The sequence below is a fragment of the Crotalus tigris genome, unplaced genomic scaffold (assembly GCF_016545835.1).
Source record: "Crotalus tigris isolate CLP2741 ecotype Arizona unplaced genomic scaffold, ASM1654583v1 scf7180000018081.1164505, whole genome shotgun sequence".
Lineage (NCBI taxonomy): Eukaryota > Metazoa > Chordata > Lepidosauria > Squamata > Viperidae > Crotalus > Crotalus tigris.
In genome coordinates this window covers 731,942-747,154 of record NW_024096813.1, presented here as the reverse complement: position 1 = coordinate 747,154, position 15,213 = coordinate 731,942, and the positions used below count along the sequence as shown (strand labels likewise).

Genomic DNA, 15,213 nt, shown 5'->3' with positions numbered 1-15,213 from the left:
TTCCCCTTCTTCTGCTTGTTGGTTTTCAGGAGGTCATTTTTCTTTTTATATTAAGATGATGATGATGATATACCAGACGAATTATTGTTTTTATGTGTTTTTGTAATAATATAATTAATGCAGTTATGTTTTATGTGCCTTTTATATGTGGAAAATATTCAGATGGACAATATAAAGCATATTGCTTTAAAGTTAACTCTTCTGAAAACTGCAAACATAAATAATCTTCTGGACAGAAAGATGTTTGTTGTAAACCATACCCTGGAACTTTTGAGACTGATTATTATGACACAGATATATGACTTCTCAACAACACCATTGAACCCAGAATGGTGCAGTAAGGTTGCTATAGAAACTATAGCAACAAAATCTTAGCTTGTGTGTGTGTGTGTGTGTGTGTGTGTGTGAGAGAGAGAGAGAGAGAGAGAGAGAGAGAGAGAGAGAGAGAAAGAGAGAGAGAGAGAGGGAGAGGGAGAGGGAGAGGGAGAGGGAGAGAGGGAGAGAGGGAGAGAGGGAGAGGAGAAAGAGAGATTGTTTTCTGATCTATGTGAGTTATCTCCAATCTGGTATTCTCCAGATATATGTTCACCTTTCATAACGCTTACTCACTTTTGCTGTAAGATAAATTGGCCACAAAAAATTGTGGGTATTGCAGAAAAACATTTTATTATAACTTTCAAAACACGTTCATGTTTTTTTTAATTCTTACCCCATTGTCTATAATAGCTGTATGTGTTTTTATTGAAGACAAATTAAGATTTGACACCACTGCTTACAGTGCCAATTTCCTCTGTTTTCATACAATATACCTTAAGTATGAATCACCTCCTTAGGCAATGGAGTTTTAAGCCACAGAACTGATTTATAGGAACTTCTTGTAGGCAGGCAAGGAGGTTGGGTTAGATACACCACAGCCTAACAAATTCTCTGGGAAAAGCCCTTGGAATGAATGTTATGCCATAGCTTTAAAAGCCCATTACAAGACAAACCTTTTATGGCTACTCATAAGAAAGTGGAATTAATACATCTGCTGTGGTCCTGCAGATGCAAATTCAAATGTATTTAGGTTTCCATGGAACTTATGAGAAAAAAAAAAAACTCTCTGTGAGATAGGCATTTTTTCTGATGAGTAGTAAAATACAAGCCCTATGATGCCAGTATCAAGACAACAAACTATACCTTTTCATTAATGGCTAAAGTAAATACTGGAAATAACTCTAGATTGTAAATTACAGGCTCCGGTTAGAAGACTACAAAGTCTAGCCAATTTTGCTCAAGGGAAGATGGATAATTAGTTCATGAATTGATTTAATCTTGTATTTAAAGATGATCCTTGAACAAAACAGAACTTGTTCATACAAATAATGAATCCACAAATCATAGAATATTGGAATGGCATATAAGAAAAACGTGCAAAAGGTCAGAGTTAATACACCTGAATAAAAAATAGTCTATCAGCAGAACATAACTTCTCAGTTTACAGCAATTTAAAACAGCTTGGACAGCCTCTTCGTGAAAAATATCTCAAAGTCTAGATGTCATATCTGCAAAGACTCTACTTGAATGGAATTAGGATGCCTTGTCAAATAAATGGGGAAGACTGCCCTTGGATTTTTAATATTTCCTCAGCTTCACTGGAAATTGTCCAAGGTGAATAAGTTAGATACAGCAACTTTGAGGAAGCTAAGTAGATTTAGTGGACTCACCCCAAACAACAAAACAAATTTAGATGAGATTCAGCTTGCAGTGTTATATGAACACAATCAGTTTGTCATGCACACTACAGATTATGGTTTAGTTAGTTAATTCAACTGTGTGTCTAATTCAACAAACTGTCATTAAAGTTTTCATGTCTGACCAGAAACCTTTCAGTGACTGGATAAAATATTGTCTAACAAACCCATACATACAACTTGCCGGCACTGAAGAAACCTAGAATATCAGTAACACCGTCATACTCACAGAGAGATGTATGGTTTGTTTTATTTGCAATATGCTAAATACATGTGGTATACTTCCCACCAAAATATTTTGAGTAGTAACACCGGCTGTATTATATTGGTCCTAATTAAAACAGGTTTGAAAGCAGTGGGATTTAATGTGTGGGATTTATGCATATTCAGATTTCTATATTATAAGAATGCATCTTAATAAATATTCAAGTGTTATTTAACTCTAGGTAGTTTACTAAAATTTATTACTATATTATATATCACGTAGCATCTTAAAAATGCAAAGTTAAAGAAGAAAAGAAGGTGAGTTTAATTTAGAGTGCTGCATCAGTCCAAGACTTTCCTAAAATAGTCATCTTCTATTTATTTATTCTTACAATAAATAAATACAATCAATAAATGTTACTTAAAAATGGACCTATAGATTTAATTTTAAAAATCCAAACTAATTAAAGATAATTGAGTTTTGCTGATAGGTTTCCCTGAGATATATATATAATAGACTACTAGGAGAGTGGGGATGCTGGGCAGAATAAACTTTCTTTGATTTTCCCAAACTTGGCAGTACAATAAAGCACAGAATAAATATGTTACTGACTGCTAATGTGCAAATGTATTGCCAAAACATCATACTCTGTATATGTACACACAACTTGCCAACTATGAAGAACTTTACTCTATTTTTGTACTAACTAAAATGCTTTTTCAACCTGTTGTAAGAAGTCCTTCAGCCTTAATGTTTTGCAAAAACTATTAGTATAGATGTTGACATTCTTCTGTGTCCACTCTAGGTTGGACACAAAATTTGCATCTATAATACATCACACACATTAAAGGAATAAGAAAGAGCTGCATATGAGAATGAAGGCAGAGAATCTGGCTCTTGAGCAAAAAAGTTACATTAAACATAAAACCAGTGAGATGTATGTAGTTCCTTAAAGTATAACAAGTCCATTGCTGCAGTTATTTATTTTTCTTCAGATTCCCTCAAAAGCAGTCTTAAGATGATTCATAGGCATGTTAATTTCTGCTGACATCATACTACCAAGAACAAGGAGCAAAGCATATCAATTTAAAATTCCCTTGCCTCACTGTGCTCAAAAGATTTTACTTTACTGTACCCCCAGTCCCTATTTTATGTTCAGTGAATTTGTTCAGATGGACAACAACAACTAGATATCTGACCAATACCTATTAGGGAAGCACAAATGAAATCAAGCCTTCTTTCCCCTTCGAACATCTATTAGGATCAGAATTCAAGAGCTGGAGTAAAACAAAAGTCCTTGAAAATGAGGAAATAGCCCATAAATTTAATATGGCTAGCTTTGTTATAGTTTCAAATGCACCAATGCTAAGACAGGAATCAATGTCTTGAGCATGATGATATTATAGTGAACACTGAGGACTGTAGCTGCTTTCAAAATGGTGCAGAAGCCTAATGTGGAAATATTTTCAATAAGTAGAAATTTTATTGATATGTGATTTTTACTTCTGAACATATATGTGTGCCATTATATTCTAAATAGATTTATTTCATAGTAACAGGGTGATGTAAGATACACATATTTTTAACAATATAGATGGGAAGAAGGGATGCAAACATGCTCTATGACATTGTGATACAAATCCTACTTGTTACATTCTTTCATGAGACATTTGGATGAAAATAGACAAGTATGGAACTTTCATTGCAATGCACATTGCACCACTTTCCTATCATTGCATTTAGGAACAAATGGCAATGCATATTGCCCACTTCAGGGGAAAGGGACCTGAATTTCACATGGCCCTACTTTCATTTTAACACCATTCCTCTTCCGTTATTGCTCACTTCAATTCCAAACCAATTATTTCAAAGAACCCATATTCAATATTATAAAGTTTTAAAAGAGCTACATTAATCCTTGTTGTTAATCCAGTTCTACTCTGCTCCCGATCTGATACATGAAGAGCTATTAAAATGAACACAAATACACACACATTTGCAGTTGAAAGAGGACAGACAGTTGTATTGGTTTTTCCTTTCCCATTATCAGGAAAATACGAAGCTGCTTTAAGGTGTTCCAATTCCATATGCATCCACACTCTCTAAATCTTGTTTTGTATGTTGCATTCAGACTTACTCCTTGTACTTTTAAGAAAGCTAGTTTGGTCTAGTACTTAAGATACTGGTCTAGAAAGCAGGAGACTATGAGTTATAGTAGGCTGGGTGATCTTGGGCCAGTCACCTTTCTCTCAGACCAATCTTCTTCATAGTATTGTTGTTGTGGGAAACATAGGAGAGGGAAGGAGTATTATACATGATTGTCACCTTGAGTTATTTGTAAAAAATAATAAAGGTGGAAAATAAATAAATAAAATATTAAAAAGCTCTGTTTAAGAAAAAAATAGTTTCAATGGATATCTCTCCATTTTACCCATTTAACCAATGGGGTACAGATGGTAGCTCATAATAAAATAAATAAATTATAAACAATTAAAATTCAGCAAAAGTAACTAAAAATATGATTACCGCAACTCAAAAAGCTTGGCTGAAGAAGAAAGAGAAACTGCACTGCTTATAGCTGGGATTGCATACTGTAGTTGGAGCTAAATTAAGTTCCTCTCCTCCCCATCCTTTTCATTATCCATTGAGATCAAAAGTCAAAGCTTTCCCAAAGAGTCAGGATGCCTGGCGTACATGTTGTCCCTTCAGAGCTCCCAACATGTAGCTGTATAGAAGAGAACAAACTCTCTTCCTTTCTGACAATCCCATGAGAGCAAGTCCTTCTGAGTTCACTGTCACTGTAGAGGGCCTAGAAAACCAAACTGTTATATGACCTCCCACTATCACAAAAGTCTCACTGGTTTTAAAGAATGCAGAGTCCTCTTATTTCAGATTAAGATACAGTATAAAAACTGATGTAAAATCCAGAAAAGAGGAAAGACTGTTATTTTTTCCCATTACATCAAATAATGCAACATCACTGAGAGCATTTTTTTAAATTTTTTGTCCCGCCAAGGAACAGAGATACTACTTTCCTGATCATGAAAACAAGAGGGCCAACATAATACACATATCCCTATACACTTCACAATGCAAAGAGAAAGTAAAAAACGACCATTTAACCTAATACTATTAATTATAGTATATAGTTATGAATCTATGAAGTTGTTCCCTAAATTTCCTAGGATTAAACTGATTCAATACAAAACCACAAAAAGTCAATAACACATTGAAATGTTGAAACATTTTTGCCCTTGTGATTTTATTATTTTATAACAAAAGCTCCTACTTAAGGCACATATTTTTAAGATTTGTCCCATTTAAAATAATCATAGAATACCATATAGTTTCATGTTCTCAATACTTCATTAAGAAAGGAAATAAAGAAGAAATGGAGAAGGAAAACGAGTGCTGGAGCTGAAATTGTGGACTCTGCTTCAAGTTCCAATCTGATGAAATGTGGAAGGAGACTATAGATTTTCAAATGCTTCTGACCAAGTCCTACACCATTTTATGATCTGCTTTCAGGAGACAGTTTCAGGACCAAGAATTGTTCTTAAGCCTGTTGGGGTGAAACAAAGAATGGCTGACACTTTGCTCCATCTTCAGATAAGACACACAAGATTCTTGATAGAAATAGAGACAAATGGATCAGTTTGTTAGATGAACAAATATATTTTTATCAATAGGAGCCAAAACTGAGTTCTTCATCAAGTCTTTAGAAAGAATATACAGATCTCAGAAATCAAATCTTAGTAACTCTTAGAAAAAAAAAAACATTCAGAAAACTTAAACCCATCTGTATTGGGATTTAAGCACATAAAATCACCTTCTAAATTCTCTCTTCTACCAGGCATTTTTCTATTCAGTATCAATAAAAATTATATTCCTATAAGCACATAGAATTGTCTCTGTGTATGATACCAGCAGTCAGCATACTTATGCCTTTTATCACAAATCAATACAATTTCTTCTTTAAAAGAATAACAAACTGAACTTTGGAAATATGCATCTATGTTACTGATTTCACTAATGTTTAAAAAAATACTTTAAGTTTGGTATAGAATTTTATTTCAATTTGGAAGCCATTCATCAACTATACAAATGGATTCAAGCCATGTCCAAAATTAGAATTTCTCTTAACAAAGACTTTAATATATTAGTTTTTGCCTGACTTGTTAAATAGGAATAAAACTTCAGATCACCCAAGCTGTTTTCTATTGAGCTAGCCATAAGAAATTATGTAAAATCCATAGCAATAAAATACTTTCATTTAGGCTAATTTAATAGTTACAAAGCAGTATATAAGCACTATGGTCTTCAGAATTCTTCAGATTAGATAAAAAGACAAAACATTTCTGTTCAGAGATGATGGTTTCATGATCTCTGAGGACCATCTTTCCCAAAGGGTAGATCTAGGCACAACTGGATTTGCAAAAGTATTAGAGTATTATATATGAGGGCAATGAATTTGGGAGATTTCATAAAATTTCCCAGTGAAATTTTCCAACAGTTTTTTCATGTAGAAAACTTCAGTAATGCCTCATAGGTTACATATTGTATATTGCAAAAATATATGTAGCATTAGGAAAACTTTCAGATAGAGACTTTCTAGTTGTTTTTCTAATTAATAAAAACGCATTAATCAGAATACATAAAAGTCTGCACAGTATCACTTTTTATTTTATGCCCCTCACCCCAAACCATTGAACCTGACATTTTCTGACCAGAGGTAGACAATTATGGCATCCTTATGACAGAATTCTGGGAGTTCAAGTTCACAGGTCACCAAGTTGCCATAGTTGTCCATCCATTTTAGGCTGATTGTTCAGCATGCTTTAGGAATGGCAGTAATACATTTTTCTTTATTAGATTGCTTGTCAACCCAGAACTAAAATATCTCAGTAATTTGCATCCTCCACAGCAGAGTGTCTCAATCTTAGCAACTTCATGTTGGCTGAGGAATTCTAGGAGTTGAAGTCCCAGATGTTAAAGTTGCCATGGTTAGAGACTTTGTTCTACAGTATCATGAGAGGGACATACATTTTCCACAAAGAATGGTAGATAATATTTTATAAAATTCAGCAATATGGTCCTCTTTTCCTGGGTGTAGGATGTGAGAACTAAACAAATCTCAAAACATCTAAAAACATTATTTCAATTTAGCTGTGGATGTGTACAGCATAATCCAGCTGAAGTACAGGCATTACCAATGTCTGTAAGAGGAAGATAAGTACACAGTTCATGCCAGATAGACATCCCAGGCGTGCCTATTTTCGGTCCCCCCCCATTTTGCTGGATGGAATTGTCAAATTAATAATCCATACACTGGTGGCTGAATGACGGGTGGAAGAATTAGTTAATCAGAGTTTCCTTAGCATTCAGTTAGTAGAAAACAAAATCCAATGGTGCTGTGTTATTAGCAGCATGAAAAGCGCTGCCTAGCCTATTTTCTGGTTTGTCAAAATACAATGCTCTATTAGTAATAGACAATTAAATCATGTCAGGAGCCATAAATATATGTGAGGCTCATAAATATAACTGGGGGATTGAGTGAGGAAAATAAAACCTCTAATTTTATTTTAATTCCTTAGCTCTAGGTCTTGGATTCTTCAAAGCAAAGGAAAAAAAACAGCAAATTCTTTTCCAAGACCGGTTCGCTCAGTTGCATAAGTTGCGAGATTGTGAAAAGGTGATGATCAATTACGCAATTTCAAACAACGATATTATTGTTTAAGCCATGCAGGATCACTTAGACCCTCCAAAGTGTTGGGATTATAACTATTGGAGTTTCTAGCCAGGAATAGGGATTATGGGAACTATAGTCACTACACTACTAAGGTGGTGCTCTCTAGAAGTCATTTTCAAACTAAAGGGTTCAACTATCCCTTTTACCAGTCTGAAATAATGTCATTACCCCAACAAAATAACTAGCTCTATTATTTTACACAAGCGACTGAGCAACTACACTCCCAAACTTGATCCTTGACTCACAAACAAGCACTATTACAAATTGCTCCATTATACTCAGGCTACACCCAAATTACTCTTGGTTTGCTGTAGAACAAATCTAGAGGAAGGACAGATACTTCAAGAAAAAGGAGGGAAAAGTGGTAGACCAAAGCCCTCTCAACAAAAGTTTGGATGTAAGCCATATGCAATAACTGAGATTCCAACTACTTGGTGGAAATATTTCAGCATTATCCTATGTATGCCTCTAAATTCCACTGTTGAATATTGTATGCATTATTCATTTAGCATTTAAGCACATACTAGCTAAAGCAGAGTTCTTTGAGCTAGACAGAAGAATTTGGACTGCAACATTTGCCTTTAACATTTTTTTTTTAAATGAATCCTGTTGAACCACTATACCACTGAAAAGACTATAACTTTAGAAGACTTCTGCCTCTCCTTCCTGTGCTGTAAAGCAAAGGGAAATTTTTCTGCTATGATCTATATCAGTGTTTTTCAACCTCGACAATTTTAAGGCCTGTGGACTTCAGCTCCCAGAATTCCACAGCCAGCATTGCTGGCTGTGGAATTCTGGGAGTTGAAGTCCACATGCCTTAAAATTGTCAAGGTTGAGAAACACTGATCTATATAGAGATTAGAAAAAGGAGTGGCAAATAACAAAAAAACATAACGTAACAAAAAATAAAACACCAGAAAGAGAAGATGAGGACAGTTCTGTTAAAGGTGAATTATATAATGTATTTAGGGGACACAGTGGCCTAGCGGTTAAGCTGGGCTTGCCAACTAGAAGGCTGGCAGTTTGAGATCCAAGCACCCTGTGATGGAGTGAACTTCTCCGGCTCCTGCCAACTTAGAAGTTCAAAAGCATGTAAATGTGAGTAAATAAATAGGTACACTTTGGTGAGAAGGTAATAGTGTTCTGTGTGCCTCAGCATATAGTCATGCCAGCCACATGGCCACGGAAACAATGCTGGCTCCTTCGGCTAAGAAACGGAGATAAGCACTGCCCCCTACAGTCAGACATGACTGGATAGGGGAGACCTATCTTTATCTTTATATAACATACTTAATTGAACATTATGATTTAGAGTGGAATTTGAGAAGGACGAATTCTTTCAGAAGACGATGTAACTGGTTAATTAATAGAAGATACCTTATGGTGACTAATGATCACCTCTACTAATAAAGTCATCCTGAAATATATTTGTACCACACAAAGACATTCAAGATCAGAAACTCCAAGATCTAGAAAACTGATCTTTCTTTTTATAAACAAGGCATTATGAAACTAAAAAACCTCACAAAATTTTTAAAAAATTCTGGAAAAGAATTGAAATTTCCTCAAATAAACTGCATATATTAAAGATATACCTCACAATCTACAAAATTAAGAGCAACAGAAATATAGGTTTACTGTACTTGCTAATTGTTTGGGAAATAGCCCTAGCTTAATATAAAGCTGTAACAAAAAATATAGTTATTTTTAAATAGAAAAACAAAAACCATGCACACCTAATACTGAAAAAAAGAATTGGTATGAAACACAAAAGGCTTGCTAGCCCAGGAATCCCCAATGTTTCTGAGCAAATGTGTTATACATGGACTTTTGAAAAAAATGTCAGGACACTTCAATAAACTGTTAAAATAAAAGGTATGTGACCAGTTGTAAATACTTTATTTTGTATTATAAATCAACATTGATCTGCTAGTTTTTGTTATTTCTGATTCTGGATGTTGTTCTTTCCAGAACTGTTGCATTCTTTTCAGATATATCCTCTTCGTATTGGACTTGATTTGTAATAGCAAATCATTCTTTGTTTTCAGTCTTTGTACCTTTGAGATGGATAATCAACTTTTATTCCAGTACTATATAATCCCACAGCAGTTGGCTCTGGTTATTCAGCCAGCAGTTCTGAGTCCACTTGCCACTAGATATCCAGGAACTCCAAACCCTAACACACCCCTCGTTGACCCAGGTGACAACTACTCTGGTATAGATTTCTGTAAGTTAAGTCTCACCATATTGTTTATGGGAGAGACACTCTGTCTGGTTCCTCTGATGAGATCTGTCCAGTGTTGTTGACTCTCTGGTATAGCTCTTTGTCAGAACATGCAAACCTCACATTCACGTCAAGGTAGTGCTCCATTGAGGGGAAAATATTACTATTATGATTGGCAGCATAGTCAGCCAGATGTTTCGTTTGTATTTGGCATTTTTATCTGTCTATAGGGTCCTCATTATTATTATTTTAAAAGTACTGTACTGTACAAATAGTACTACTTAAGTGGTCCTACTTAAGAAGAATGTGACAAGACAACTAAAAGCTACCACAAAACCCAGATTTGTATCTAGAGTCTAATGAATTCAGTGAAGCGATCTGGCACATTTGTCTGATAAGGTTATTTCATAGAATAGGTGCCACTGCTGGAAGTTCTTTATGAAAACCCCTGGTGTATTTTATGTATTAAATGACATTGCTTTCCCCAAAAGAGAATAGCATGATGGGCATATGCCTGTATGTGTGATCATTGGGGTTGATGAAACAGAAATGAAGCAAAGAACAAATTTCAGGGTTTTTGTCCCCTCTAAATTTGTAGTCCCATCCATCAATCCATAAAGCACCCATTATTTATCATGGAGTGATTGTCTTCCTGGGTGATATCTTACCTCTCTAATCCTTTATATGAAAGAGAGCTGCTATAAAAATTATGGTGGCAATTGTCTTACTGCAATTAGAAAAAATCTTTTATCCTATCAACAGAAAACATATTTACTTGTGAGAAGAAGGCTATTTTTCTTTTGAACAATGCAAAATCTGAACAAAAATAGCTTTGTGATAAAAGGAACATCATATCACAGGTAGTTGCCTAAGTGACAAGTCTGAGAATTATATAGAAAGTACAAGTGATTCTAATAAATACATAAACCAAGAGCTGTTCTGCCTGTCATGCTATATCATTTTGCCTGAAAATCCTTCTTGTGATCTTTAGAAGTAGTCAAAGTTAGCCAGTATTATGCTCAACTTTAGAAGTCTACTTGCCATTAATATAATGTCAGTTATTCAATGCCTAGACTCCAAATAGAGGAGAATGTGGCTAAACTCCAGGGTGATTTCAATCAAAGTTCAACTCTGTTATACCAACAAAAACCTGTTAGTCGTTTTAAGCTTTGCTTCTGAAAGCCACACTGAAGATATAAAGAATTTAAGCACTGAGAAGACAGCAGTCCACAAAGCAGAAAACATCCAGCATTTAGCAACCCACCCCTTTTATCTTTAAGCTCAAACACGTTCTGACAGACTTATCTGCTACAGCCTGTCTTTGGTGGGAGGCACTATCTTTGTGACCTGGCTGCAACAGAGGGATGGAGACATGAAGCTCCAATCAAGATATCCTTCCCAATGCCTCTTGTTTCTGAGACCTGACACTTGCACTAACTGGAACTGGCATAAAGTGCAATACAGTACTACTGTTACATAAGAAGAATGGGTGTTTCCCCATACGTGAGAGCTGATTACTTTGACTAGCTATGCATTAATCTAAAAACAGATCACATAGAACTAAAATTTAAAAAACAGCCTCTCTCATAGTACAAATCTGAGCATTTTGTCAGAACTTTAAAAATAGTCATTTGTTCTTCCTATTAAACCAGTTAACCATTGGTTCAAATGCAGTACACCGTAACAATTCCAAAGAATTTAAAATACCTCTTGTATTCATTACAGAATTCCTCCCCAACCACTAAGGCATCTCTGGCTATCATAATGTTGCTAATTACTGCCTTAAAGCAATAGATTCAGTTATGATTTTAGAATTTGGGGAAGTAAAGAAAAAAAGCTGAATTTGCCATCACATATACATCAAATTTCACATAAGCTTTAGAATGTCGCTTGATATTTAACTGACAGACATATAGATTATGTAGTTTGCTTTTAATCAATCAGTGCTTTAAAGGCAATATGCATCCTTCCCTCCCTGTGAACTTTAATAAAAACAAAACAAAACTAGATATATTTTATTGGGGTTTCTTTTTTATACACCTGATTTTTCTTAACATTTGTTTTTCTTTTTTTCTTAAAAAAAGAATCATTATTATCACTGTTAGCATTTATTCAGCATTGTGAACTTTGCTACTTTGCAAACTGAGAATTGTAGTATGAATCTTTCAAGCAGGGAAAACCATAATGGAAAATGAGGAAAGGAAGAAACATGGGAAGAACATGCACAACTACAGCTATATAAGTATTTACTTTACAAGAGAATTACAAGAGGGGATTAAAGGCCTTGTGGAAGAGGTGAATTTTGAAAAGAATAGGCTAGAGGATCTCACCTGTGCCCCAGTCTCAATTGTTTTCCTTTCTTCTTCCTGCCCAGTTGCTCAGCCATTTTCTCCCTCTGGCCAGACTTGATGAGGAAACTTCAACAATGTTAAGGAAGATCTGCAGAAGCCATGCCTGCTTGCTAACTCACTCCCCTCTGCTTCTTGACATTATCTGGGATTGGACTGAAACTTGGCTCTGGTCCACGGGTACTCAGAGGGTGATATGGGCCAGCAGCAGCCTCTCATCTCTGCCATTTGCTCCCAAAAGCAGCTGAGTGGCAAAAGTGATGAGAAGTAAAAGCAGCCCCAGCTCTCAACCTAAATAAATAAATGAATATAACCCCCACCCCTCCATTGCATGTTTAGACTATGTATCACTCACAGAAACATGAAGCTAATTAAGCACACTGAAACAACCCTAGTGATTTCTGTAATATCAATGTGACCCCACCTTCCCTTCCACCTTGCCAGCACAATCCGGCAGAACAGCAGTTGCTACCGTTCTTTGCAGAAGGCCATTCAAGACCATGGAAGCTCTCAGTCTAGGAAAGCTGGCACCTCAAAGTTTCAAACAAATGTATTCAAAATGAAATAGCACCCTGAATTCTGGAATTGGGACATGCCTGCCAATAACTGGGGGAGGGAGGTGTTGGGGTAGGGGGCTGTGAATATTGGAATCCCTGTCCAGAGTATGGCATGGATGTTAGTTTGATTAAATTTTAATTTAATTGAATTGAATCTTCTGCTTTTGGTTTATTGTACATCTCCTAGAGTCAATCATTAATTAATAAATTAATAAATGCCACCAGAATTGAAATTTTAAAAATTCAAATGATAACTGGGTGGCAACAAAGAAGGCCTACTTGCTGCCATCCAGTGGTCATCTGAATTTTGTGGTGCAAATATGATAGCTGTAGAGGTAACTATCCAAGAACACTCAATATATAAATATATAAAATATAACTCTTTGAGGGAGATGGGCGGTTCAAAAATGAATGAATCAATCAATAAAACAGGACTTGATGGACAAGATTCTTCAAGGAAACTTCAAAGGAATATAACTACAAATTATTGTAATGTGTAGCAACTTTTAAGAGATGAGACTGCCTTCCTATCACCTAACAGAAAACCAAAGTAGAGAGATATATTACTGTATTAATGTGTTGCTTGGTATTCGTCATCGCCATGCAGCTGAGTTCAACAGAATTTTGTACATAGAATATATCTATTTTTTCTTTTTTCCTTTTTATTATGATAGTATAAATCTCTAAACATTATGTTATTGATTCGATTTGGTGGACCATTCTTTATGTTCTTTTGGCTTCTAGTATTATGTGAGCTGAACCTTTGATACCTGTAAACCAGGGTTCATTTTTTTTTTAATGTGTGAACCCAATTTGCTCTAATTTATTTAATAAAAAATGATTCAATTAACTATAAACCCAGACACAGTACCTACAGTTAGTCCTTGATTTACAACAGTTTGCTTAATAATGGTTTAAAATTACAAAATCCTCAGATTTACAACCCGTCCTCAAGATCATCACTCCTGTAGTCACAGGAGTGCAATTCAGATACAAGGTAACCAGTTTGTATTTATGACAGCTGCAGCATGTTACAGTCACATGTTGTAGTTTGCAACCTTCTCAACTGACTTCCATTGAAAAAGCTGGATTTGCTTAATGACCATGTGATTCACTTAACAACCATGCAACTTAAGTAATGACCATGGCGATCAACTTAATGACCACAGTAAAAATGTTCCTAAAATTGTGTCCAGTCACATGATGAGTCACATTATGGCCACAGAAAATTACAATGGAAAATCAGTTCCCAATTGTGGCTGTAAGTAGAGAACTACCTGTAAAATCTTTTATGCTTTGCATGGCATGTTGTGGCTGTACTCCCTAGCTGAACTCATTTTAAGGGAGTGTCAGGAGTTTTAAGTGATAAAATCAGTGTTTTAAATATCTGCAATCCATCTGGGGTTCTTATGGCAACCATTCTGCTCCTTCAACCCATCCCACATATTCTCAATAGAAAAAGGTCAAAGCAATTGGCCCCATCCATCCTAAGAGACAGAAAAGAGTGCTGGTATCTTCCCCAGAGCCACACTTTTTACCACTCTGGTTAGCGTGACAATGTGGATGGATTCTGGTTTGATAGTGCTGTAGTATTTCCTAGAAATAGCTGTCAGTATCTCATCTTAGATACATGAGAGGTTAGCTCTATCATAAATTATGTACATCTGACGCCTTTTCTAGTTAGCATCTGACAGCTGATGGATTCAACTCTGGATTGAAGTGTGGTTCTATAGCTACCTCTATGGCCTACGTCCACTTTCCTTAAAATGGTATCTTTAGGATACGGTCTCCATCTACCAATTCAAAAGGTGATAGGCTCATTGTTATTTATGGGACCAAAGTCAGATATACTAGAAGGGTACCAGGTTGGGGAAGACTTCATCAGCCTCAGAACCTCAAACAGCAGTCACCTACATGAGCAGTGCAACTTAATTATGTCACCTGAAGTGACCCACGGCAGTTCCACAAGGGATCAGATCTTTTGGTTAAGAGCCTGAGCCCTAATGTGCTCTGTTAGCATCACAGACAGCTCCAGCAAATGTACAAAGTATAACAAACAGCAAGGAAATATTATGCAAGACCACAGGAAGTCACAGGAGACAGTATTCTGGGCAGACCTGGCAAGACTTCTGTGTGAACTCCTGTTAACAACAGACTTCGATCATTGGCGCCAAACTAAGAAAGAACATTTCTAATGCTACTGTGGATAAAACACCACATGTTTTTGCCAGTGGGCTGTGCTCCAGAACGCTGTGTACCTGACAAAAATCAGATATACTCAGGTCTCTCTTTTCAATCTCCCTCACTCCCAACTGGGAGGGAAGGAGGGGAAGAAAGTGCAAGTGATTCATTTAGTTTTTGTAAGAATGGACAAATTCATTTAGCATCCCACTAGGT

At 35.8% G+C, this 15,213-nt stretch overlaps 1 protein-coding gene across 3 annotated transcripts in view; it reads right to left on the bottom strand.

Annotated features, from left to right (window-relative positions):
* EPAS1 (endothelial PAS domain protein 1) overlaps positions 1 to 15,213 on the bottom strand; it is a 107,446-nt gene that overhangs the window by 71,800 nt on the left and 20,433 nt on the right. The window contains exon 1 of one of the 3 annotated variants that reach the window (XM_039347472.1): positions 12,242 to 12,392. The exons of the other annotated variants lie outside the window; for them this stretch is intronic. Coding sequence (XP_039203406.1) covers positions 12,242 to 12,297 — 56 coding nt within the window. The 5' untranslated portion in view covers positions 12,298 to 12,392. Of the gene's footprint in view, positions 1 to 12,241; positions 12,393 to 15,213 lie in introns of those variants that run through there. 3 annotated transcript variants of the gene reach the window in all.